The 26,506-nt window shown below is 46.7% G+C and overlaps 1 protein-coding gene across 1 annotated transcript; it reads left to right on the forward strand.

Moving 5' to 3' along the window:
* The first annotated feature begins 20,970 nt into the window (after positions 1 to 20,970).
* On the forward strand, positions 20,971 to 24,823 carry TUBA1B (tubulin alpha 1b). The gene is made up of 4 exons (XM_044286756.1): positions 20,971 to 21,121; positions 22,158 to 22,380; positions 22,463 to 22,611; positions 23,633 to 24,823. Exons 1-4 carry the CDS (start codon positions 21,119 to 21,121, stop codon positions 24,611 to 24,613), a joined length of 1,356 nt encoding a protein of 451 aa, XP_044142691.1. The 5' UTR covers positions 20,971 to 21,118; the 3' UTR covers positions 24,614 to 24,823.
* Positions 24,824 to 26,506: the final 1,683 nt, after the last annotated feature.

Genomic DNA, 26,506 nt, shown 5'->3' on the forward strand with positions numbered 1-26,506 from the left:
CCTTCCAGGGAGCCTCCCACTCTGGACCCCCAGACTTTAGCGATGCAGCGCTCTATCTCTAGCGCCATTATGTCTGCCATGGGCTCTATGTCCTCAGTTATCTCTCAATCGGTCACCCAGGCTCTTGCCTTACAGCCCACTCCTGCCTCCAGAACAACTGAGAATGATGGCTTAGCTCCATCCATGGACGATGCGCTAAGGTCGCGTAAAAGAGCCTGTCCGCGCCAGGCAGAACGTGCGCGAGGTTAGAAATCGGCGCGGTCACAGCCCGAGCATGGTTCCGCCTCTGATAGAGAGTCTGATGAGGAGGCGCGCCACTACTCTCTGCATGGTTCAGAGGAGGATCTCACGGGTGTGGTAGTTGACCCTATAGACCAGAACTTACCCCCAGCTGCCACTGATACTTACCCTGAGGCCCCTTCCGGGTCTACTGATCCTCTTTTGGATCCGTTAGGTGATCCCATGTTTGATCCCAACGCGCTTCACCATCCCCGGTCCTCTGAGTGGCTTCCTGCCTCGCATGTTACTCAATATATTGAGTCTATGACCCGAAAAGCCCTCACCAAGGAGGCGCGTACTAAACTACGGGCTGAGTGTCCAAGACCTTTAATTCCTCACAAAGTTTGTGAGACCCCGATGGTGGATCCCAAAATGGTCCAATTCTTAACGAAGACCGGGTTCAATCCCCGCAAAGGGCTGGACTCTGCGCTTCGGGCATGCCAAGATAAGGTCCTTGACGTTATGGGTCCACTAGCAAAAATTCTGGATTTGAAACAGCCAGGGTGGCCAGTACTCGGGTCGATCCAGAGGAGTTAAGTGGCTGGGCTCAGAGAGCTATCTGCTTTACTGGTAATGGCAATACGTCATTGGCCATAGAACGGCGCAAAGCGCTACTGATGGAAATTGAGCCAAAATTGGCAAATTTAGCGATTTCTGAAGTCCAGGGGCTCCTCTTCAGTGAGCCCTTCATAAAGGAGCTGGGAAGATATGTTGGGGCTTTCACCGCCCTTGATAAGGCGCAGACATCCATGCGCAAAGTTTTCCCCAGCCGTTTTTCTGCCAGGGCCGGCAGTTCCAGGGGCCGTCTGCCCGGCCGTTCTTCTTCGTATGCCCGTGGCTCGGGCAGAGGCTCCTTCATCCACAGACCCTCGTTGCAGGACCAGCAACATCAGCCCACCTTCTTCCCCACCCGGGGTGGTTTCAACCGCGGCAGAGGATTCCGTGGACATCCTAACTCCAGGAAATCTTACAGTGAGTCATCCTCATATCGGACGATTAATCTTTATAGATCTGCTATCTCTTCCAGGCATTCGGGTTTTGACGGCTGCCCCGCTAGGCAACACCCTCTGGTTTGCAGATTGTTGCGTGGCTCTCGCCTATCTCGTCCTCCGAGGCCGCGTTTTTCCGCTACCTGGGACGTTTCCGTCGTCTTGCTCTTCCTTCAGAATTGGCCTTCTAATGATTCCTTGTCGTTACGGCAACTTTCGGCCGAACTGGTCACCCTTTTATGCCTTATCTCGTGCAAGAGAGTTTCTGACGTCCGGGCTTTAGATCTTGATGCCCGTTCTTTTTCACCAGTCGGTGTGACATTCAACATATCCCGGCGCACGAAGACGAACATCCGTTCGGTGTCGTATCCGTATTTTCCGTCGTCTCCACAGCTTTGTCCCGGCCTGTGCCTGCAGGAATACGAACGGCGCACCACTGGTTTACGTTCCTCCGCTTTTCCGCATCTCTTCATTTCCTTTCGCAGACCCTTTCGTCCGGTGACCAGTGTTACCCTTTCACGCTGGGTTAAATGGATTTTGTCCCTTGCAGGTGTTGATACATCAATTTTCTCAGCTCATTCGGTTAGGAGTGCTTCTGCCACTTCTATGACGGTTTTGGGAGCCCGTTTGGAGGACGTTATGAGGTTGGCGGACTGGTCCAGGGTTTCTACCTTCCGTGAGTTTTACTTCAGGCCACCATCTCACGCTTTCTCGGCTGTGGTGGACCAGCTTTAAACTTGCAATAGGAGCCTCCGTGTCCTGGAATAAAATTTCATGATTTTCCTCTTCCATGACGTAAAGTCATGATTTTATAAAGGACACGGAGGCGAGTATTGCCCACCCAGATTTGGTTTCTTTTCCCTCCCGTGGTATGTTTACGTTATTTATGACTCTCGTTATTTATATGCTTTGTATTTTCCTTGATGTATCGATATGATGTGCCTTCAGTCCTTGCTTGGATGCTACCGTCTGTTGTCTGTTTTTTCCTCAGGCTGATTTTCCTGACGAGATGTCCGGAGTAGGCAAAGTTTGTTATCCAGTTGGATCCAATCCTGTGTTCCTGTTCCTGGTTCTTGGATTCTGAAGACCTTCTCAATCGTTGTTCTTCCTGCGTTGTTAGGGAGGAGTTCCAGTTTGAAGTTTACTGATTGCAAAGAAAGAGGACTGCTCCAGGGTGAACGTGGCTTATATGGACACTGGGAGGGAGATGGGTTGGCTTGTTACCATGGTTACTGCATATTTTAAGTGTTTTGTCTTTGCTGCTATGGAAACAGTAAAGAAAGAGAAATGCAATACTCGCCTCCGTGTCCTTTATAAAATCATGACTTTACGTCATGGAATAGGAAAATCATGAAATTTACCTTTCTTTGCGAGGCTTGATTGAATGGGATGACACTAGAAGTAAACACAATGGAACATGTCAACTGTGCTGAAATCTAGAAGCGGTGAAGGAAAGAGGTCACAGTCTAATGAACATTTTTGTTGAGGTTTCTAGCTCAGAATGACCCAGATTTGCAGGCAGCTTGTGCAGGCAATGTTGACCACTGTACCACATGATTATAAAGTTATTACCAGTTTAGGCCATGGTCCTGTAAAAATAGGACAAATAGAGAACAGAAAGGTGAGGTATTGAAATTCAACACACCCAATGCAGATGATGTCAAGGGCTCATGCACGCGTGTGCCGCCCGTACCGTGCAATTCAGACCGAATGCAGACCCATTCAACTTGAATGGGTCGGGGGGGGGGGCTAGCTTGCATGGCATGAGGAAGCAAGAGTGAAGAGCTCCTCCAGAATCTTTAAAAAAAAAACTCCTGTACACCCTGCAACTTGCGTGCATACCCAGACAGACCTGTTTTCCTGAAGCACATGGACCCCGGGGCGCAGGATAGTGTGGAGGGATCGGTGCTGGATGGTGGAGACTGGTACCCTGACAGAGAGGGGGGGAAGAGACGCTGTGGAGAGAGCAGCGCTGTTCGGGCAGCACTGTAAAGGACAGCAAGGAGCACATAGAGGTACCTGCCAAGGTACCTTCTGGGGACAGGGGAGGTTGGCAGCGCAGTGGGGAGTTCGGAGTGAGCGGAGAGGGTGGAAACACGTGGCAGACGCCATCTTGACAGCAAGAAACAGAGTGCTGGAAGAAAGCTGTAATATAGTGGAGACTGAAGGAGGATCCCTGACAGGTCCCTTTAGATAAAGATCTCCAGGCTGCAACCCCTACAATCTGCAGAAGTCTCACTCCTGCACTGCAAAAAGTAAAACCTGCTGAGACACTTTCACCTGGGAGACATATTATCTTCCTGTAGTCAGGATTGGTGGTAGTCACAGCCACGGTGGTGTTCTTATACCAACACAGATTCATATTCTTTCTTACTCTGCTGTTTTATTAAAGCTCTACGGCCAATCATCTATAGATAACACCCTGAAGATTAACAAATAAAATGAATTGCTGTGCTGCAAGAGTTACCTCTGCTTATACTCCATTAGACTAGAAACCTACGTGTTTTTCTTTTTATATGGGCCACAAAACCAATACACTTGTTGCTCTCCCCGCTGTAAAAATCTACATGGATGCCATGAGTCAAACAGAACAGGAAGATGAAGACTCTAGTCCTGTGGTCGCTTCAACAGAGACCTCCCAAATAATGAAGGCAATTGCAACGTGCCAAGCAGCTCTCGTAGCAAAAATTATTAGCACATAAAACAGGTTTTTATAACCTGTCATTCACCTACCTAAGGTTCCCAAGGGGACGTAGCTTCATACAGGGTGCCCGGCTGCACCCATCTCCGTCTGGTGCCCGTCTGGTGCCCAGGGCTGCCTTACCAGTTTAAATCTCCGCCCTCCCTGTCTATAGTGCCACCTTCCTCGCCTCAGCAATCGTCCGGTCCCTCTGCCAGATCCCGCGCGTGCACACTAGGCATAACCTGACGGACCGGACGATTGCGGAGGCGGCGCTATAGACAGGGAGGGCGGCGATTTCAACTGGGAAGGCACCAGATGGAGATGGGTGCAGTCGGGCACACTGTATGAAACGACTTCCCCTTGGGCACCTTAGGTAGGTGATTGACAGGTTATAAAACCTGTTTTATGTGCTAATAGAGTCACAGGTGCATTTAATAAGGACAGTTTTGGATTCAGGTTATTAGTAGGGACCTGGCCATATGTTTAGGTTATAGGCCTAAAATGTCATGACAGAATCCCTTTAAAAGGGGGAGGAGAACTAATCAGACACCAAAAACCAACACCCAATTCATCAGAAAGAAAAGACAACATATATATACAGGTCCTTCTCAAAAAATTAGCATATTGTGATAAAGTTCATTATTTTCTGTAATGTACTGATAAACATTAGACTTTCAGATATTTTAGATTCATTACACACAACTGAAGTAGTTCAAGCCTTTTATTGTTTTAATATCGATGATTTTGGCATACAGCTCATAAAAACTGCTATCTCAAAAAATTAGCATATCATGAAAAGGTTCTCTAAACGAGCTATTAACCTAATCATCTGAATCAACTAATTAACTCTAAACACCTGCAAAAGATTCCTGAGGCTTTTAAAAACTCCCAGCCTGGTTCATTACTCAAAACCGCAATCATGGGTAAGACTGGCGACCTGACTGCTGTCCAGAAGGCCATCATTGACACCCTCAAGCAAGAGGGTAAGACACAGAAAGAAATTTCTGAACGAATAGGCTGTTCCCAGAGTGCTTTATCAAGGCACCTCAGTGGGAAGTCTGTGGGAAGGAAAAAGTGTGGCAGAAAACGCTGCACAACGAGAAGAGGTGACCGGACCCTGAGGAAGATTGTGGAGAAGGACCGATTCCAGACCTTGGGGGACCTGCGGAAGCAGTGGACTGAGTCTGGAGTAGAAACACCCAGAGCCACCGTGTACAGGCGTGTGCAGGAAATGGGCTACAGGTGCCGCATTCCCCAGGTCAAGCCACTTTTGAACCAGAAACAGCGGCAGAAGCGCCTGACCTGGGCTACAGAGAAGCAGCATTGGACTGTTGCATGTCATTCGGAAATCAAGGTGCCAGAGTCTGGAGGAAGACTGGGGAGAGGGAAATGCCAAAATGCCTGAAGTCCAGTGTCAAGTACCCACAGTCAGTGATGGTCTGGGGTGCCATGTCAGCTGCTGGTGTTGGTCCACTGTGTTTTATCAAGGGCAGGGTCAATGCAGCTAGCTATCAGGAGATTTTGGAGCACTTCATGCTTCCATCTGCTGAAAAACTTTATGGAGATGAAGATTTCATTTTTCAGCACGACCTGGCACCTGCTCACAGTGCCAAAACCACTGGTAAATGGTTTACTGACCATGGTATTACTGGGCTCAATTGGCCTGCCAACTCTCCTGACCTGAACCCCATAGAGAATCTGTGGGATATTGGGAAGAGAAAGTTGAGAGACGCAAGACCCAACACTCTGGATGAGCTTAAGGCCGCTATCGAAGCATCCTGGGCCTCCATAACACCTCAGCAGTGCCACAGGCTGATTGCCTCCATGCCACGCCGCATTGAAGCAGTCATTTCTGCAAAAGGATTCCCGACCAAGTATTGAGTGCATAACTGAACATAATTATTTGAAGGTTGACTTTTTTTTGTATTAAAAACACTTTGCTTTTATTGGTCGGATGAAATATGCTAATTTTTTGAGATAGGAAATTTGGGTTTTCATGAGCTGTATGCCAAAATCATCAATATTAAAACAATAAAAGGCTTGAACTACTTCAGTTGGTGTGTAATGAATCTAAAATATATGAAAGTCTAATGTTTATCAGTACATTACAGAAAATAATGAACTTTATCACAATATGCTAATTTTTTTAGAAGGACCTGTAGTGCTGAAAAACTATAAAGATAGTTCTTTTAACGATATTGTAAAATCAGATCTTGTCTTCTGTTCAGACCTGTGGGAAAGCAACTTTCCAATTCAAACATCCAATATGCCTGACAGCTGAGGAGTTTTCATTTGTGATCTCCTCCTCTAATGGGAAGAGTAACCCTTTCCACTCTCTGAACAGAAAACGCTCTTGTATCTCCTTTGTGCACAGTGGCAAAGTGAAAACTGGCTGCAGATACATTGCGGGTTTCATAATATGGTATATCTGATAAATGGTTGTGTATTCTGCTTTTTATGTGTTTTGTAGTGCAACCTACATATTGTAGAAGACTATCTCTGCAGGTGATTAAATCATTTGCTAAATCTGTGTGATAGTTCAAATATTGTTTTATGGTATAATTCTTGCCATTCACAGTAGATGTCCCATTTTGACACACTGACATGTATTTACAACAGATACATCTGTTACTACCACATTTGTAGCTTCCTTTATAGATGAGCCCCATACTGTAGGTGCAGTTGCTGATCGTTCCTGGAAAAGACTGGGGCTGATTTTTTTGTCCTATGGTTGTGGCTCTGCGGGCCACACATCTAAGGCTCCTTTCACACCTGCGTTCAGGTGTCCGCTCGTGAGCTCCGTTTGAAAGGGCTCACGAGCGGCCCTGAACGCAGCCGTCTGGCCCTAATGCATTCTCAGTGGAGGCGGATCCACTGAGAATGCATCCGCCTGTCAGCGCTCAGCCTCCGCTCCGCTCAGTGAGCGGACACCTGAACGCTGCAAGCAGCGTTCGGGTGTCCGCCTGGCCGTGCGGAGGCGAGCGGATCCGTTCCGACTTACAATGTAAGTCAATGGGGACGGATCCGCTTGAAGATGACACCATATGGCTCAATCTTCAAGCGGATCCGTCCCCCATTGACTTTCAATGTAAAGTCTGAACGGATCCGCTCAGGCTACTTTCACACTTAGAAATTTTTTCTAAGTTATAATGCAGACGGATCCGTTCTGAACGGAGCCACCGTCTGCATTAATATGAGCGGATCCGTTCAGAACGGATCCGATCGAACGCTAGTGTGAAAGTAGCCTAAGGCCGAATGCACACGGCCGTTTTTCACAGCCGTGAGCGGTCCGCGGAACCACAGGCTGGATTCCTGCTGAGAGCAGGAGCGCACGGCGTCATTGGTTGCTATGACGCCGTGCACTCCCTGCTGCCGCTACAGTACAGTAATACACTGGTATAGATCATACCAGTGTATTACTGTATTGCGGCGGCAGCATGGAGCGCGCGGCGTCATAGCAACCAATGACGCCGTGCGCTCTTGCTCTCAGCAGGAATCCAGCCCGTGGTTCCACGGACTGCTCACGGATGTGAAAAACGGCCGTGTGCATTCGGCCTAACTCCCTCATTGACTATGCCTTTCCACTCCTGGCCATAGTTTAATACAGGGGAGATGTCTCTGTATGATGTTACAAATCTCTGTGTATTCCTTACTGTAGCCTGTCACAAAAGTTGCTGGCTTCCCTTTTTTATCTTTTTTTAGTTATTTCCCTATCTGAAACAGCCTTTTGGGGAAATATTAATTTATTTCTGTCTAAAGAGAGAGACCATTTTTTGGCCTCCTTTATAGACCTTGTAGCATAATTTCTCGCAAGCAATCTGCTACCGATATTATCTGCTTTCCTCATAAAGGCAGTACTATCCGAACAATTGCGTCTCGCTCGCAACATTTTGCCCCTTGGTATGTTACTTGTCACATGAGGTGGGTGACATGAAGTCGCTAAAAGGATAGTATTGCCAGCCGTCTCTTTTCTATGGGTTGATGTTGAAATTACTGAATTGGCGGCATCACCATATAAATGCAGGTCCAGAAATACTATAGATTTCGGATCATGATGGATGCTAAATTTGATTGTATCTATCCCCTTATTTAAAGTATTCACCTAAGGCTCCATTCACACGTCCGTGATGTGTTGCGGACCCGCAAATTAAGGGTCCGCAACACACCAGCCTGGCACCCCCATTGAAATACCTATTCATGTCCGCAAGCTGCGGACAAGAATAGGACATGTTCTATCTTTTGCGGAGCTGCGGACCCGAAGATCGGGGACGCGCTCCGCAATTGCGGATGCAGACAGCACACTGTGTGCTGTCCGCATCCATTCCGTCCCCATAAAGAATGAATGGGTCCGCACCCGTTCCGCAAAATTGCGGAACGGATGCGGACCTATTCAGCAGACGTGTGAATGGAGCCTAGAGCTGGAATGTCCACCACATCGCCGACCCATATAATCAATAGATCATCCATACCACTTGATATTATCTAAAAAAGTGTTAGCTTCCGTCTTTCCCACCAAGCCATAAAAATATTAGCTATGCAAGGCGAAACTTTCGCCCCCATAGAGACTCCTGCCAGCTGCAAATAATAATCCCCATTAAACATGAAAAAATTATGCTTGAGTAAAAATTGCGAAACCTTGCAGATATAATCTTGGAGCTGTGTAGTATAATCCCTATAAGAGACCAAAAGCCGCTGTAAAGCTTGTATCGCTAATTGATGGGGAATATTTGTATATAGCGATATCACATCTGCTGTTATCCATTCATAATTAACGTTCCACTCTAAACTGTCGCAAGCTTGCAATACAGTGCGTGAATCTTTCAGATGTCTGGGAATTAGCGGTAGCAAAGGTTGCAGGAGAGAATCCACCCACTCTGGTAAGAACCAATACCAGCAACTATTGGTCTCATACGGCTGGAAACTCTCCTTTATGTATCTTGGGTAAAGCATGAAAAATAAAAACGATGGGATGTTTCACACATATATTCAATTTCTTTTTGCCTCAAAATACCCATGGCGAAACCACACTGCACCATATCTTGCATTTTTTTCTGATAGAAGGAGAGAGGATTGCTCTTCAATAGGGAGTAAGTTGCTGAATTTCCCAACATTTTTCAAAATTTGTGATTTATACACATAACTATCCATTAGAACTGCTCCATCCTGATCAGCTTCTTTAATTACTATATCCGATCTCTTTATTAATTAATTTCGTGCATTAGCTATTTAACTGCTTTTAGGTTGCGGCCACACAGCGTAGTTGGATGCATTTGCAGTTACTGCACCTACAAACAGGCATTCACATCACAGTTTTTGAATGTAGCCAGCCAATTTATTTAATCATTTAGATGATTTCTCCTATGCAGAACACCAGGGTTTAATTAGATGCTAAACTGGCTAATTTCTATAACTGCGGTATGAATGCATGTCTGTTGATGCAGTAAGGCCTGAGCTATACTGCAATTTTCTGTAGCACAAGTGATTTTTCACTATTGAATGACAGCTGCAGTCCACAATAGGACTACAACGATTACTCGATTAAATCGAGTAACTCGACACAGAAAAATCCTTGAATGCAAATTTTTTGCATCGAGGATTCGTTTGTGTCATGTGACCACGGAGCAGGAGTGAAGCGCTTGCTATTACTCACGATCTGTGGTCGCCTGCCCGCACCACACTGTATCATGACACATTGTCAGGACATAGTGCATGCAAGCGCACACTATGACCTGAGGCTGTAAGACATCAGGTCCCAGTGCAGCGCAGAAAGATGAAGCAAGCAGAGCTGTGGAGTGTTAGCGGTGCCCCTACAGGAAAAGTATCTATTTCACTGGCGCTGGGGACTGATGGCTAGGAGTGGGAGATAGAGTCACTGGGGGAGTAAATAATGGCTTGGAGGACTCATGGCACTAGGGGAGCTAATGGCACAGAGGACTGATGGCACTGGGGGGAGCTGATGGCACAGAGGACTGATGGCACTGGGGGATGCTGATGGCATAGATGACTGATGGCACAGAGGACTGATGGCATGGGGGATGCTGATAGCATGGGGGAGCTGATAGCACAAAGGACTGGTGATGGCATAGGGGGAGCTGATGGCACAGAGGACTGATGGCATGGGGGAGCTGATGGCACAAAGGACTGGTGATGGCATAGGGGGAGCTGATGGCACAGAGGACTGATGGCACAGAGGACTGATGGCATGGGGTGGAGATGATGGCATGGAGGGAGCTGATGGCGCAGAGGACTGGTAATAGGGGGGCTGATGGCATGGAGGGCTGAAGGCACAGACGAATGGTATGGGGAACTGATAGCACAGAGGACGGATGGCATGGAGGGAGCTGATGGCACAGAGGACTGATGGCACTGGGAGGAGCTAATGGTACAGAGGATTGATGGCATGGGGGGAGCTGATGGCACAGAGGACTGATGGCATGGGGGGGAGCTGATGGCACAGAGGGCTGATGACATGGGGGAGATGATGGCACAGAGGACTGATGGCATGGGGGGAGCTGATGGCCCAGAGGACAGAAGGCTTGGGGGGAAGCTGATGGCACAGAGGACTAATGGCATAACTGATGGCATAACTGATGGCACAGAGAACTAATGGCTCAGAAGACTGATGGCACAGGGGGAGCTGATGGCACAGATGACTGATGGCATGGGGGGAGCTGATGGCACAGAGGACTGATGGCACTGGGGGAGCTGATGGCACTGGGGGGAGCTGATGGCACAGAGGACTGATGGCACTGGGGGAGCTGAGAGTGCTCGATTAATCGTTGGATTAATCCATTGAATACTTGATTACTAAAATAATCGATAGCGGCAGCCCTAGTCCACAAGATTGCATTCAACTGAATGCATTCAATTGGACTGCAGCTGTGTGTTAAATAGTTGAAATCAGTCACTCAACAGAAAGTTGCAGTATAGCCTCACCCTTAGGGCTCATGCACACGACTGTATGGCTTTTTCATTGTTTTGCAGTCCGTTTTTTATGGATCCTTTGTTCCATTTTTTGTTTCAGTTTTTCCGGTTCATTTTTCCGTATGCCATATACATTATACAGTAATTACATTTAAAAAATTGGGATGGGCATAACATTTTCAATAGATGGTTCCGCAAAAACTGAACGGATACGGAAGACATACGGATGCATTTCTGTATGTGTTCCATTTTTTTTGTGGACCTATTGACTTGAATGGAGCCAAGCACCGTGATTTGCGGACAAGAATAGGACATGTTCTATCTTTTCACGGTACGGAAATATGGAAATACTGAAACAGAATGCACACGGGGACACTTCAGTTTTTTTTGCTGAAGCATTGAAATGAATGGTTCAGTATATGTACCGCATACTGAACACAAAAAACGGCCAGTATACTGAATGCAAAATACTGATTTGTGCATGAGCCCTTACTGCATGTAGTCACCTGCACGCAGTTTTAACTGCATCACAACTGCACTGTGTGGCAGGACCCTTAGGCCCCTTTCACATGAGCTAGTTTTCCGCTCGGGTGCAATGCGTGACGTGAACACATAGCACCCGCACTGAATCCTGAATCATTCATTTCAATGTGTCTGTGTAGATGAGTGTTTTTTTTTTTTCACGCATTAGTTCTGCGTTGCATAAAAAAAAACACAGCATGTTCTATAGGCTACATGTACACGAACGTTGTTTTGGTCCGCATCCAAGCCGTGGTTTTTGCGACTTGGATGCAGATCTATTCACTTTAATGGGGCTGCAAAAGATGTGCTGTCCACATCCGTTGCTCCATTCCGTGGCCCGCAAAAAAAACCCTATAACCTGTCCTATTCTTGTCCGTGTAGAATAGGCAGTTATATCAATGGCTGTCCGTGCCGTTCTGCAAATTGCGGAACGCACATGGAAGCCATCCGTGTTTTGCGGATCCGCAATTTGCGGACCGCAAAACACACAACGTTCGTGTGCATGTAGCCATATTCTCAGTTTTTCACACAGCCCTGGCCCCAAAGAAATGAATGGGGCTTCAGTGAAAAACACATTGCATCCGCAAGCAAGTGCAGATGCAATGCGTTTTTCACTGATAGTTGCTAAGAGATGTTGTTTGTAAATCTTCAGTTTTTTATCACGCGCGTGAAAAACGCATCAAACGCATTGCACTCATGTGGAATCGCAGACAAAACTGACAGAACTTGCTTGCAAAATGGTGCGAGTTTCACTGAACACACCCTAAACGCATCCGGAGCCAATCCGTCATGCTCGTGTGAAAGAGGCCTTTGGCTACTTTCACACTAGCGTTTTTTTGTGGATCCGTCATGGATCTGAAAAAGCGCTTCTGTTACAATAATACAACCGCGTGCATCCGTCATGAACGGATCCGGTTGTATTATGTCTTCTATAGCCATGTCTTCTATTGTGCGCCTCCAGAGCGGAATGGTGACTGAACGGAGGCAAACTGATGCATTCTGAGCGGATCCTTTTCCTTTCAGAATGCATTAGGGCAAAACTGATCCGTTTTGGACCGCTTGTAAGAGCCCTGAAGGGATCTCGCAAACGGAAAGCCAAAACGCCAGTGTGAAAGTAGCCTTACTGTGTTTATCTCTGCAAGGACATTTCTGAGTGTCCTTGTAGAGATGGGGGCTGTACGCCAATCGTGCCCTTTGTTAGTGGCAGCCAGGCTTACCATAGAAAAGGCAGAGGTGTTCTTTTTACTATACCTTACTTCTCCATCGCGATATGCACAGTGCTTAACCCTTTCAGGACCGGAAGTTTTTATTTTTGTGTTTTCGTTTTGCGCTCCCTGCCTTCCCAGAGCCATAACTTTTTTTATTTGTCTGTTCACATAGACATATGAGGGCTTGTTTTTTGCGGGACAACTTTTACTTTCCAACGCCACCATTTAATATTGCATATGATGTAGTGGGAAGCGGGAAAAAAATTCCAAATGTGGTAAGATTGCAACAAAAAAAAAGCAATTCCACCACAGTTTTACAGGTTTTTTAATTACGACGTTCGATGTACGATAAAACTGACCAGTTACTTTTATTCTAGACGATACCTTATATGTATAGTTTTTCTTGCGTTTTGATAGTGTTAAAAAAAATTTAAAGTGGGAAAAAAATCTGTTTTATTTTTTTGTTGCCATATTTTGACACCTATACATTTTTTGTAATAATGTGTATGGAGCTGTATTGGGGCTCATTTTTTGCAGGGCAATCTGAACTTTTCATTGATACCATTCTGGGGTGTGTATGACTTTTCAATCACTTTTTATTATTATTTTTTGTAGAAAATGAAACATCCAAAACGGCGAATTGGACATTTGGATGCTTTTTTCCTATATATTTTTATACTATGGGCGTTTTCGCACATTACAACACCCATGATGTGTATTTTTTTATGTTTTTATCAAGAACATACCGGAGCCCGCACACGCCATCAAGGTATCTCAAAGTGGCACGGGACCTAACGCTAACCTATCTGTGCCGTATGGGCAATTACAGGGGTCGTATGGGCTATTACAGGGGCATAAGGTCTGACACACAGCGAACAACTACTAGTTGTGCCCCTCTAATAGCCCATATCGCCCCTGTAATTGCCCATATGGCACAGGTAAGTTAGCGTTAGGTCCCGTGCCACTTTGAGATACCTTGATGGGGTGTGCAGGCTCCGGTATGTTCTTGATATAAGAATATATTGGCAAAAGTCTCATTTTAATATCAGTGTGAGGGTTTAGCCATATATTGACAATTGCATTCTCCATTGTAGCGCACCATTTTTTCTTTGTAAATGTTTGCTTTATAAAGGCAATTACATCCACACATTTGGCTTCCCTGTGTAGGATATTTCTGTGGTACATGTGGTCCCCTGCCAGCATCCTCCATTGTATGCATTATTGCTGGGGATTGCTGTTAGCAGCAGATCATATATACGCAAGAGCATATGGGATTTTAAGCATCATTCTTCCTTTTATGACCACGTTATTTTGTTATTTTGTCTGTAGCATTTCACACACAGACATATTAGATTCCTCTTTTCTAACATCCTTCCCCTCCTGGTGCCCCAACCCTGTCATCCTGCTGTTACCGCCAGTACCATGCCCGCTGTGCTCCCCAGCGCCCCCAAATATGATATTGTATTACAGTACCATACAGATAGTACCCCCATAGTAATAGTGCCCCCTACAGTACCCCCTTAAAAACCCCATTAGAAGTAATGCCCTCCATATTATGCCAAATAAAACTGCCCACAAAGTACTCTTAATATTAATAATACCCCCATAGAGCCCCTAGTAAAATAAAGCCCCCTATAGTGCCCCCAGCAGTAAAAAGGCCCCTCATTGGAGCACGCAGTAGTAATAAGGCTGATCTATAAGGCATCCATATAAATCCCACAGTAGTAATAAAGCCCCCTATAGTATCCAGAGTAGTTATGTCTCCTATAGTGGCCCCGGTTTTTATAATACCCCCTGTGGTAGCCCCAGTATTAATAAAGCCCCACTGCAGTGCCCCCTGTATTATAATGTCCCCATTGTGTCACAAAATATAATGCACCCCCCTGTAGTGCCCATGAGTATAATGCCACCTGTAGTGCTAGGATGTATAATTCTCCCACCCCCCCTGTAGGATAATGTCCCCTCTGTATTGATAGTATACAGTGTCTTGAAAAAGTATTCATACCCCTTGAACTTTTCCACATTTTTTCACGTTACACACACAAATCTAAATGTATTTTATTGGGATTTTATGTGCTAGACCAACACAAAGTACACAATAGTGATAATTAGTTGTATTAAAACATAACTTTTACTAATATAATTCAAAGATAGGCCCTAAATGTGAAAATCATACAAAATGGTAAGGTCAAAGAGCGGCGGTAGTGAAAACCAATGTGCACGGCGGCACCCAAACAATTGATTGTAAAGTAAAGGTGCACGGCAGCACCTGGGGTTGATAACCGTACTCCTACCGCTCTGTCATCTGTAATAATCATATTATTACTGTTTGTGAGGAATGTCACTTTTTGAGTTTAGGGGTCTGTGATCTCTGTACCAGGTGGCTATAATCCATTGCTGTATCTGGATTGAAACTGACCCCAGGGAATTATTTGCATACAAGACATCATAAACCCCAGCATACTCATGACCTGTCTTAGATAACAGTTCAATTTTCTGAGAAAAAAAAACTGATCTTCTGTTGTATGACCAACTGTTTGCACTCTGGATGGAAAAAAAGATTTTTTAAACTGAGTTCAGTAGGACTCCTAGAAAGACCTTTCAAACTGCTGTAGACAGATCCAATTTTTGGGGGGGGGTTAAAATCCATCCCATATCTTCCAGAAGATGAATGATCACTGTCAGATCATTTTGTAGAACCTCTGGAGAGTCTCTTACGAGAATGAAGTTGTCCAGGTATGAAATGAGTATATCCTGTCCCCTTAGGAAAGCCATAATCTCTGCCACTATTTTAGTGAAAATTTTTGGAGCCAAGAAGATTCCTAAGGGAAGACACTGAAACTGGTTTGACTGATCTGAACAGCAAATCTCAGGTATTTTTGCTCATTTTGATGTATTGAGATATGGTAATACACATCTCGGGAATCAATTATACACATGACTGTGTTTTTTAAATTAAAGAAATTTTGGTAGTAACAGTTGCCATCTTAATTCTTCCATAAATAATCCACTTGTTTAATTGTTTCAGATTAGTAATGGTTTTGAGTGTGCCATTTTTTTTATTTTTATATATATATATTTACCGTATATATATATATATATATATTATTTTTTTTCTTCTTTATTAGGAATAGTATGCCTTGAAGTATTTTGATTTTGGAACTGGACAAATCTCTTCGACTGACGAAGCTTGGATTTGGTTGGGGTGATCTGAAACCTGCTTGGTGGGAGGTCTCAAAATTCTATCTTGTAACCCTCCGTAATAATCCGGAGGACCTAAGAATTCTGAGATGTTTTCCAATTTTTGTAGAAGTATCGGAGTCTGCCTCCTACCCACCTGGTGCCATTTGTTGTTGGGGTTGAGCATGAAGTTTCCGCCTCTACCACTCTTCGGATAACTCCATTGGCCTGTCTTTCCTTTCCCTTTGTCCACTCTTACTGTTACTTACTGTTGTTCGTGGTCTACAAAAGGAAGATCTCTGTTTCTTAGGATTCTCTTCTGGAAAATCATATTTATCTGCTGCCTTTTCCAAAATCTTGTCAGGACCAGACATGTGAGCCTGAAACTGAAGCAGAATGTATTCCTATCCATTGCATCTCTCAATTTTGAGAAATTCTCAAAGGGGACAGAAATCTTTTAATCGCTTTTTGCAACAGGGACATCTATTTTTCAGATTTCTATACACATTTTGGTGTCATCAGGATTGAAGAGAAGATAGTATTTAAACTACCTAGGGATAAACAATCTTTTTTTTAGTAGGAACACTTTATTTCTTTTATGATCTGAGATCAATGAACATCTCATCTTGGACTGACAATGGTTTTTGGACCTCTTCAACGTCCGTGGATTCTGAGGAAAACTAATACTTCTTATCTTCCCTAGAATCAGATATAGCCACAGCTGGGATTTCTGAACTGTCCAGCTCACCTTCTGAAAGGTCTTTAAACTCACACTCAGACTCCTCGTGTGAATTAGGCTTGGTGGTGAGGGAGTAGGGGCAGGAGCCTGTAATATCTGCGCCACTGTGGCTTGAACCCCATCTCTGATCACTTCCCTCAATTCTGACGTATACATATATTGTTCCTCTTTAATTAGATTTTCAATTCAATCTTTGCAGTGGAAGCCCTGTACCAATGTACTATGCAGGCTATTAGCGGAGTGGAGCAAGCACAGGGCAGGAGATCCATACCACCTCCTGACATCAGCACTAGTACAGGCAGGAGCAGCAATGTGCTATGGAGCTCAAGCCTGTACAGTGCTCAGTGCAGCCTCAGTGAATCTGTACTCCAACCAGTATATGAGGTTAAGGGTTCTAAAGCGCAATAAGTACCTGAACTTTAGGCGCCTATTTAGCTAATAAAAATAAAAACAAAAAATTAAATTTTAAAAAATTAAAGCATATTACAAAAAGCAGTGATGGTACAAACTGTTTCCATCTTGAATCTTCTGTAAATTATCCACTTGTTTCAGATTTTTAATATGTACCATTTATTTTTTTATTCAGAATAGATTGGAATAGGAAGACTTCTTATGCAGCAGGCTCCGTCCATGGTGTAGTGACTGTGCAGTGGTATCTCAGCTCAGCAACTATTCCAGTGAATGGGACCAGCACTGGAAACTGCACAGGGGTGAAGCCTTCCGCCCAGCAGCTGATCAGTGAGGTTGCTGGGTGTCAGACCTTCACCGATTTGATACCTATTCTGAGGATAGGTCATCCATATTTAAAGTGCCAGAAAGGCCCATTAAAGGGGTAAGGCCTCTTTCACACTTGCGTTATCCGGATCCGTCGTGTTCTCCATTTGCCGGAATTACACGCCGGATCCGGAAAAACGCAAGTGAACTGAAAGCATTTGAAGACGGATCAGTCTTCAAAATGCGTTCAGTGTTACTATGGCAGCCAGGACACTATTAAAGTCCTGGTTGCCATAGTAGTAGTGGGGAGCGGTATACTTACCGTCCGTGCGGCTCCCGGGGCGCTCCAGAATGACGTCAGAGCGCCCCATGCGCATGGATGACGTGTCCATGCGATCACGTCATCCATGCGCGTGGGGCGCCCTGACGTCACTCTGAAGCGCCCCGGGAGCCGCACGGATGGTAAGTATACTGCTCCCCACTACACTTCACCATGGCAAACAGGACTTTAGCGTCCCAGCAGCCATGGTAACCATTCAGAAAAAGCTAAACGTCGGATCCGGCAATGCGCCGAAACGACGTTTAGCTTAAGGCCGGATCCGGATCAATGCCTTTCAATAGGCATTAATTCCGGATCCGGCCTTGCGGCAAGTGTTCAGGATTTTTGGCCGGAGTAAAAAGCGCAGCATGCTGCGGTATTTTCTCCGGCCCAAAAACGTTCCGGTCCGGAACTGAAGACATCCTGATGCATCCTGAACGGATTTCTCTCCATTCAGAATGCATTGGGATAAAACTGATCAGGATTCTTCCGGCATAGAGCCCCGACGACGGAACTCTATGCCGGAAGAAAAGAACGCAAGTGTGAAAGAGCCCTTATCCAGGAATTACTCTTGGTGACCTATCCTCATGATAGCAGAAAAAAGAGGGTTACAGCAGCATATCCGGTGTCCTTTATTGAAGCCTTGAGTGCGTACAAGAAGCAGAAATACAACGTTCCGGCTACATAGTAGCCTTTATCAAGCAAGTAGCCGAAACGTTGTATTTCTGCTTCTTGTACGCACTATGGCTGAGCTGCCATACCAGGCACAGCCGCTATACGATAAAACTATACGATTAGAATTAGACGTGGTGCCAGCACCCGAAATGCACCACAATTTTGACACATTTTGAAAGTAAACTAAGCCAAAAAATATGTGGTGTCAACTGAGTCTATAGATGTGCCAGAATCATCATCCAGCATCTGCCAATGTGATAAAACTGCAACCGTTTAAAGGGGTTGTCCAGCTTTGGGGGTCTTTCTTCCAGACTCCTCCAGCTTGCCCAACCTGCGAAGGGAGGCATACTTACCGTGGGGTCACAGCAATGACATATCCCCCACCAAACTGTCGGGGGGGGGGCAGGCTTCTCTCCACAGAGCCAGTGAGGTGGGCGGTCTGGCAGAACAGAACCCAGGCTGGACAACCCCCGTCTTACACAGTGGGCCCTTGTATTTTCAATATTTTATGGTCCGCTGCTATAAAAAAGCAAAGTGTGAACTCCTGCCATAATCTGACTGCAATGCTGAGCTCTCCCCAGCTGGCACATGTGCCCTTTCTTTGCCCTCTGATGACTGGCAGATAAGGGAGGATACCGGGTGTGAGGCAGCGTCCGATGTGGAGATCTGGGCGGCTCCTGCGTCTCTGGATGACAGGCTGGCCCGGTGCCAAGCAGAAGGATGCCGCAGTGTGCGCCTGCAGCCTCCCGTCACATGGCGGCCCCGAGCGGGCGCACTGGACGCCTCAGAGGGCCTGATGGAGCCGGGTAGCCCTGGATGAGACTGTAGGATGAGGCCGGGAGCCTGACATAGTATAAGGCGGGGAGCCGCACAGCCTCCATAGTATGAGGTCGGGAGCGCACAGCCCCCATAGTATGAGGAGGGGAGCCGCACAGCCCCCATAGTATGAGGAGGGGAGCCGCACAGCCCCTATTGTATGAGGTGGGGTGCCGCACAGCCTCCATAGTATGAGGAGGGGAGCCGCACAGCCCCCATAGTATGAGGAGGGGAGCCGCACAGCCTCCATAGTATGAGGAGGGGAGCCGCACAGCCTCCATAGTATGAGGAGGGGAGCCGCACAGCCCCTATTGTATGAGGAGGGGAGCCGCACAGCCCCCATAGTATGAGGAGGGGAGCCGCACAGCCCCCATTGTATGAGGTGGGGTGCCGCACAGCCTCCATAGTATGAGGAGGGGAGCCGCACAGCCTCCATAGTATGAGGAAGGGAGCCGCACAGCCTCCATAGTATGAGGAGGGGAGCCCCACAGCCCCCATTGTATGAGGAGGGGAGCCGCACAGCCTCCATTAGATGAGGAGGGGAGCCGCACAGCCCCTATTGAATGAGGAGGGGAGCCGCACAGCCTCCATAGTATGAGGTCGGGAGCCGCACAGCCTCCATAGTATTAGGTCGGGAGCCGCACAGCCTCCATAGTATGAGGCGGGGAGCCGCACAGCCCCTATTGTATGAGGAGGGGAGCCGCACAGCCTCCATGGTATGAGGTCGGGAGCCGCACAGCCTCCATAGTATGAGGCGGGGAGCCGCACAGCCCCTATTGTATGAGGAAGGGAGCCGCACAGCCTCCATGGTATGAGGTCGGGAGCCGCACAGCCTCCATAGTATGAGGCGGGGAGCCGCACAGCCTCCATGGTATGAGGCGGGGAGCCGCACAGCCTCCATAGTATGAGGAGGGGTGCCGCACAGCCCCCATTGTATGAGGAGGGGAGCCGCACAGCCTCCATTGAATGAGGTGGGGAGCCTGACAGCTCCATAGTATGAGGCGGAGAGCCGCACAGCCTCCATTGTATGAGGCGGGGAGGATGACAGCTCCGTAGTATGAGGCGGGGAGCCTGACTGCTCCATGGTATGAGGCGGGGAGCCGCACAGCCTCCATGGTATGAGGCCGGGAGCCGCACAGCCCCCCATAGTATGAGGCGGGGAGCCTGACAGCTCCATGGTATGAGGCGGGGAGCCTGACTGCTCCATGGTATGAGGCGGGGAGCCTGACTGCTCCATGGTATGAGGCGGGGAGCCGCACAGCCTCCATGGTATGAGGCCGGGAGCCGCACAGCCCCCCATAGTATGAGGCGGGGAGCCTGACAGCTCCATGGTATGAGGCGGGGAGCCGCACAGCCTCCATGGTATGAGGCCGGGAGCCGCACAGCCTCCATGGTATGAGGCCGGGAGCCGCACAGCCTCCATGGTATGAGGCCGGGAGCCGCACAGCCTCCATTGTATGAGGAGGGGAGCCGCACAGCCTCCATGGTATGAGGCCGGGAGCCGCACAGCCTCCATTGTATGAGGAGGGGAGCCGCACAGGCTCCATGAGTCACATCCTGCGCTGTGATTTATTTCCACTCATGAAGTCACCGCTGCAGTCAGCCCAGCCATCACGCTTCTGCATTGCAGCTGCCGGTGTAACAGCGGACAAGTATTTTATGCAATACGAAATACTCAGGCGGTAACGTTACCACGGCGCTGTTAATGGACCCTTACACATAAAGCTGAGACCATTAGCGAATACCTTGGTCACACTACAAGCTGTCACACATATTCGGAGTCGTGGTTACTGAGACCCAGGACGCCATATTGGGTACATGAAGATGCATTTGGTGCTTGAGAATCAGCTTCCGCCTCCTAGATTCGTACATCTCGCTTCGGCGCCTCAGCCAATCAGAAGATAGCAGTATCTCATTAACATAACGAAGGTGACGTCACAGCCCGAGCGATATAAAAGCACAGGGCTCGGCTCATCTTCTCCATTCTGTTACTTACATCCACTCGTTGCTGTTGGATAAAGTAACTTTTATTTAATTTTAATACTCTTCTCTGAATCCTCATCTCTCAACATGGTAAGTAGTGGTCCGCTCTGTAGTCTTGGGCGGTGAGGTAGTGGGGAGGTTTTCTGCGGTAATCTCAGCTGTGATATGAGGCGAGCCGTGCATAGGACTGATTTATGCGCTTCCATCATCAACGGATCTGCCCGTTTTTGAGGGGTAGTTATGGCCGCTTCCGATGCAGTCCTTTACTATGAGGATAGTCTGTCTTCAGTAGTGATCAGACCCTCTCTCTGTAGACGGCGAGGCTGACAGTAGCCACAAATGTCTGGGTGCTAGCTGGGGGATGGTCTGTAATGCTGTGGCCAGCCCCTCCAAATCAGGGCGCAGAGGCTGCAGGAAGCCCCTGGGCGTGTAGGACCATCACTGGAGGGCTTGTTGCAGTGCTCCATCACTATCCATTTCATCCTCTGTCTCAGCACCATCTAGTATTATCTGCCTTCAGGGAGCAGCTGTTGGGAGGAGTAAGCCACCAGTGCTTGCTGGGTACTTCTAAAGAAAGCTCAGGATAATCCTGATTCATTTGAAAGCTTATGTTCCTCTTTTGCAGACTGACGATGAAATGTGGGGGTGGGATGAGCGCTGGAGATGTCTCTATGCTAACGTGGAAGCGGAGTCAGCTGACCCTGCAGGCGGAAGGACTCATGGGTGCCACTTTGCGTTTATTGCAGATTAACCCTTTCCAACTGTACATAGAAATCACAACATCTATTTCATCTTATGTGAGGCGAGAGTTTAGGATGTTTTTTTCTAGCCTACTAGGATTTTTGACTTGTCTCTATATTATAGACCCGGGATCAGCACCTGCTGGCACTCCAGCTGTTCTGGAACTACAACTCCCAGAATCCTCCTTTCACTTCTATGGTAGTGACAAGAGCAGCCAAGTATGTGTGCTTGCTGGGAATTGTAGTTTCACAGTAGCTTGAGTGTAAAGGTTACTTATTCCCAGTATAGACTGAAGGTGGCAGTGCCAGATACTAGAAGGGCATGTTTGGCAGAAAACTCCCATTCTATCTAAAGAATCTCAATGTTTTTTTTTTTTTCTTTGCAGCGTGAGTGTATCTCCATACATGTTGGTCAGGCCGGTGTACAGATTGGTAACGCCTGCTGGGAGTTGTACTGCCTGGAACATGGCATCCAGCCTGATGGACAGATGCCCAGCGACAAAACCATTGGAGGAGGCGATGATTCCTTCAACACTTTCTTCAGCGAGACCGGAGCCGGCAAACATGTCCCTAGGGCTGTGTTTGTGGACCTGGAGCCTACAGTCATCGGTGAGGACATGTGACCTGGCTCCCTCTTAAGACTTATCATGTTTGCTTAGTGACCTACATATATGTTTATTTGTCTTTACAGATGAGGTACGCACTGGAACATACCGTCAGCTATTCCATCCAGAACAGCTAATTACAGGAAAAGAAGATGCTGCCAACAACTATGCCCGTGGGCACTACACTATTGGAAAGGAAATTATTGATTTGGTGCTTGACAGGATTCGTAAACTGGTGAGCACATTAGTCGGAGGGGTAATTGTAATATGACCAGTAACCCTAAACATCCATTGGTTTAGATCTGAGCCACTTGTACAAACTCCTTACCTAGGACCTGTCTCTGCTCCAGACATGTCTGTTTTCAATTCTGGAGCATCTTTTTCATAAAAATCCAACATGTTCCTCAGTAATTGCTGCTTAGAAGCTTATTGATTAATATTTTAACTAGTTCCTGCAGTGGAGAGTCTGACCCTCTCCCGATCACTGCTGCTAGTGTGACTGTTTAGGGCGCCCCAATGGCCACACCCTGTTGTAGATTCACTAATAAAAGTGTAGTTTCATGACTGTTCCCCAGTTATTGCTAAGATAGTCCAGAATTGTTGCATAGAGAATGCAAGTAGTTACTGTAACAGACATGTCAGAAGAGGCGACTGGTCCTTTCAGGGATTCAGAGGCTTAGCAGGACTCAAAAAAATGTGGGTTCAATGACCTAATTAAGTCAGTAAACGCACAAGGTTTGTTGTCTGAATTGTATATTTGTGCAACTATTTTCTACTATTGGGGCATGTCCACATGTGACAGAAACTGTGGATTGTCTGTCCACAGCATCGAGAAACTGGATGAGATTATAAAATGTCATCCATGTGGTGTGGATGTAAGGCCGAACCTGTGTGGATCTCTGCTGCAGATTTCCCTATCACGGTGGATGGCAGAATTGTCTGTTACGTTTGGACATACCCCAGCAGTCATGATCATTTTAAAACCATATTCTGTTTCATTATCTTGCCTACTAGTACCGGGCACCATGGGAACTGAGGTTAGAGTGTATTTACTCTTACAGCGCATAATACATGCTCCGTTCCGGTCTCCTATTGGGTCATGCGATGACCTGCTGATTCACATGCAGTCTGTGTAGACCAGAAGTCTCCATTTCAATGGGGAGAGGGGAATAAACCTCAGCTATTGATACTACCTAAGGCAGTATGTCCAAACTTGCATTGTTTTTAACGTGCCACATAATCTTTTCTCTTAACAGGCTGATCAGTGCACAGGTCTTCAGGGTTTCCTGGTCTTCCACAGCTTTGGTGGTGGGACTGGTTCTGGCTTCACCTCTCTACTGATGGAACGTCTCTCTGTTGATTATGGAAAGAAGTCCAAGCTGGAATTCTCCATCTACCCAGCTCCCCAAGTGTCCACTGCTGTTGTTGAGCCCTACAACTCCATCCTGACCACTCACACCACACTTGAGCACTCTGACTGTGCTTTCATGGTAGACAATGAGGCCATCTATGACATCTGCCGTAGAAATCTAGACATTGAGCGCCCAACTTACACCAACTTGAACCGCCTTATTAGTCAGATAGTGTCCTCCATCACAGCTTCTCTTAGATTTGATGGAGCCTTGAATGTAGATCTGACAGAGTTCCAGACTAACTTGGTGCCCTATCCTCGTATCCACTTCCCTCTTGCCACCTATGCCCCAGTTATCTCTGCAGAGAAAGCTTACCATGAGCAGCTTTCTGTGTCCGAGATCACAAATGCTTGCTTTGAGCCAGCCAACCAGATGGTGAAATGTGACCCACGTCATGGTAAATACATGGCTTGCTGCCTGTTGTACCGTGGTGATGTGGTGCCCAAAGATGTCAATGCAGCTATTGCCACCATCAAGACCAAGCGTAGCATCCAGTTTGTGGACTGGTGTCCAACTGGTTTTAAGGTTGGTATTAACTATCAGCCACCAACTGTGGTTCCTGGTGGGGATCTGGCCAAGGTACAACGTGCTGTGTGTATGCTGAGCAACACCACTGCTATTGCAGAGGCCTGGGCTAGGCTGGACCATAAGTTTGACCTTATGTATGCCAAGCGTGCCTTTGTGCATTGGTATGTAGGTGAGGGTATGGAGGAGGGAGAGTTCTCTGAGGCCCGCGAGGACATGGCTGCCCTGGAGAAGGATTATGAAGAAGTTGGTGTAGACTCTGTGGAAGGAGAAGGTGAGGAGGAAGGAGAAGAGTATTAAACCAGATCTTGCTACTTTTACAGGCATGTGTTTTACCCATCAAAATGCAGCTAAACACTGAAGCTTTTTAAAACTGTATTTCAACCTTTCTAAAGGTTTGACAGATACAGGTATGACAATCTGTTTTTAGTTATTGAATAAAGTTGCTATCATGTCATTATTCCATCAGTGTAACTGGATCAGATCTGGATTAAAATTTTAAAAAACTTATGGGCTCTGACTTTTTTTTACGCTAATGCTAAATTCACATTTAAAGGGAACCTCTACTTTGCTGCCCTTGCTGGTGGGAGCATAGTATAGTGACAAAGTACTGAATACTAGCGCAAAAGTGACAGGCTGCAGAAATCCACAAGTCTAACATTACTGACAGCGGGGACCTCTCAGAGCATGTCAGCACTGCGAGAGAGGAGAGTCTGATGAGACTTGTGCCCCCATCCTCCCTGTTAGACTTGGGAAAGAAACCTGCCAGTCATGGGAAGGGTGGGGGCATGAGTCTCATTAGACTCAAATCTCACAGTGCTGAGGTTCCCTTTAACAACAAGTGTCTATTATGGAAAAGTATAAAGGACTAAGGGCTGTTTCACACGAGCATCCGCTCGTGTGAAACAGCCCTAAAGGTGGATTTAGATGGGGCAGATTATTGGGAACGAACATTACTAAAGGCCTCAGGCATGGCAACTATCCGTGCGGCTGCTGCTGCAACGGATCCTGACCCATTCAACTTGAATGGGTCAGTGATCCGTCCGCACCGCAAAAAAAAAAAAAAAATAGAACAAGTTTTATTTTTTTTTGCTGTGTGGGGGCATGCAGAGTAAGTACATCCAGAAGAGCTCCGAGAGAAGTCTTATCGCTCCACTGGAGAAGAAAAGAATGATAATACCATCTACTCCATCTTCTATACAGGTAGAAATACTACTTGATTATAAGCATTTGTGCCCGACGTGCACAGCATCATTGTAATCTATGATGCTGTGCGCACAATCAATGCCGCTACAGGACATATGGCCCGCTCACTGACCGTGTGTTTCAGAGGGCACACGGTCGTGGGCAAGAGGCCGTCGAGTAAAAGCTGGAAGAGAAAAATTGCACACAGAACAAATAAAATCAGAATATGGAATATCTCAGCACAAGATGCTAGACAATTTGTGGCTTGGAATAAAACATACAAGAAAAATCTGGCTTCAAATACTGCAACCTGTGGTCCCATTCAAGTTAACAGGTCCACAAAAAAACACAGATGCAGATCAGGAACAGCCCTCTGAGCCACATTGAGGAACACTGCTGACAAGTTCCTAATGCACGGTACAGAATGCAAACCCACTATTGCACCTTATAGTATTTGAACCACTAATTCACCCTAAAGTATGTGTACCCCTAATGCACCCTAAAGGAGGTGTACCCACTAAGGCACCCATTTTCCCCTGGTTGAGTGTAACCCTTGCCTAATTCTTTCCTATTTAAGCTACGTTCACATCTGCATTGTTCTGTCTGGTTTTGAGATCCAGCACAGGCTCTCAAAACCGCAGCACTACGCTTCAGTCTTGTCCCCATTCATTGTCAATGGGGATAAAACTGAACAAACCGAAACAGAGTGCACCAGAATACATTCCGTTCTGGTTTGTTGCATTACCATGCTGTAAGCAGCATTTTGGATCCGGCACCAAAAGCCATTTTTGATATAATACAATCGGATCCTTTCTGAACAGATGCAGCCGGTTGTATTATTGCAACGGTAGTGTTTTGCTGTGGTTTTGAGATCCCATGCCATATCTCAAAACCGGACAGCAAAATCGCAGATGTGAAAGTAGCCTTATTTATTTTACGCACTTATATAGCATATTCTGCAGCACTGTACGAACTATATCATTGCTTCGTGTACCCAACAGCTCGCAA

This window comes from Bufo gargarizans, chromosome 3 (assembly GCF_014858855.1).
Source record: "Bufo gargarizans isolate SCDJY-AF-19 chromosome 3, ASM1485885v1, whole genome shotgun sequence".
NCBI classification, from domain to species: domain Eukaryota; kingdom Metazoa; phylum Chordata; class Amphibia; order Anura; family Bufonidae; genus Bufo; species Bufo gargarizans.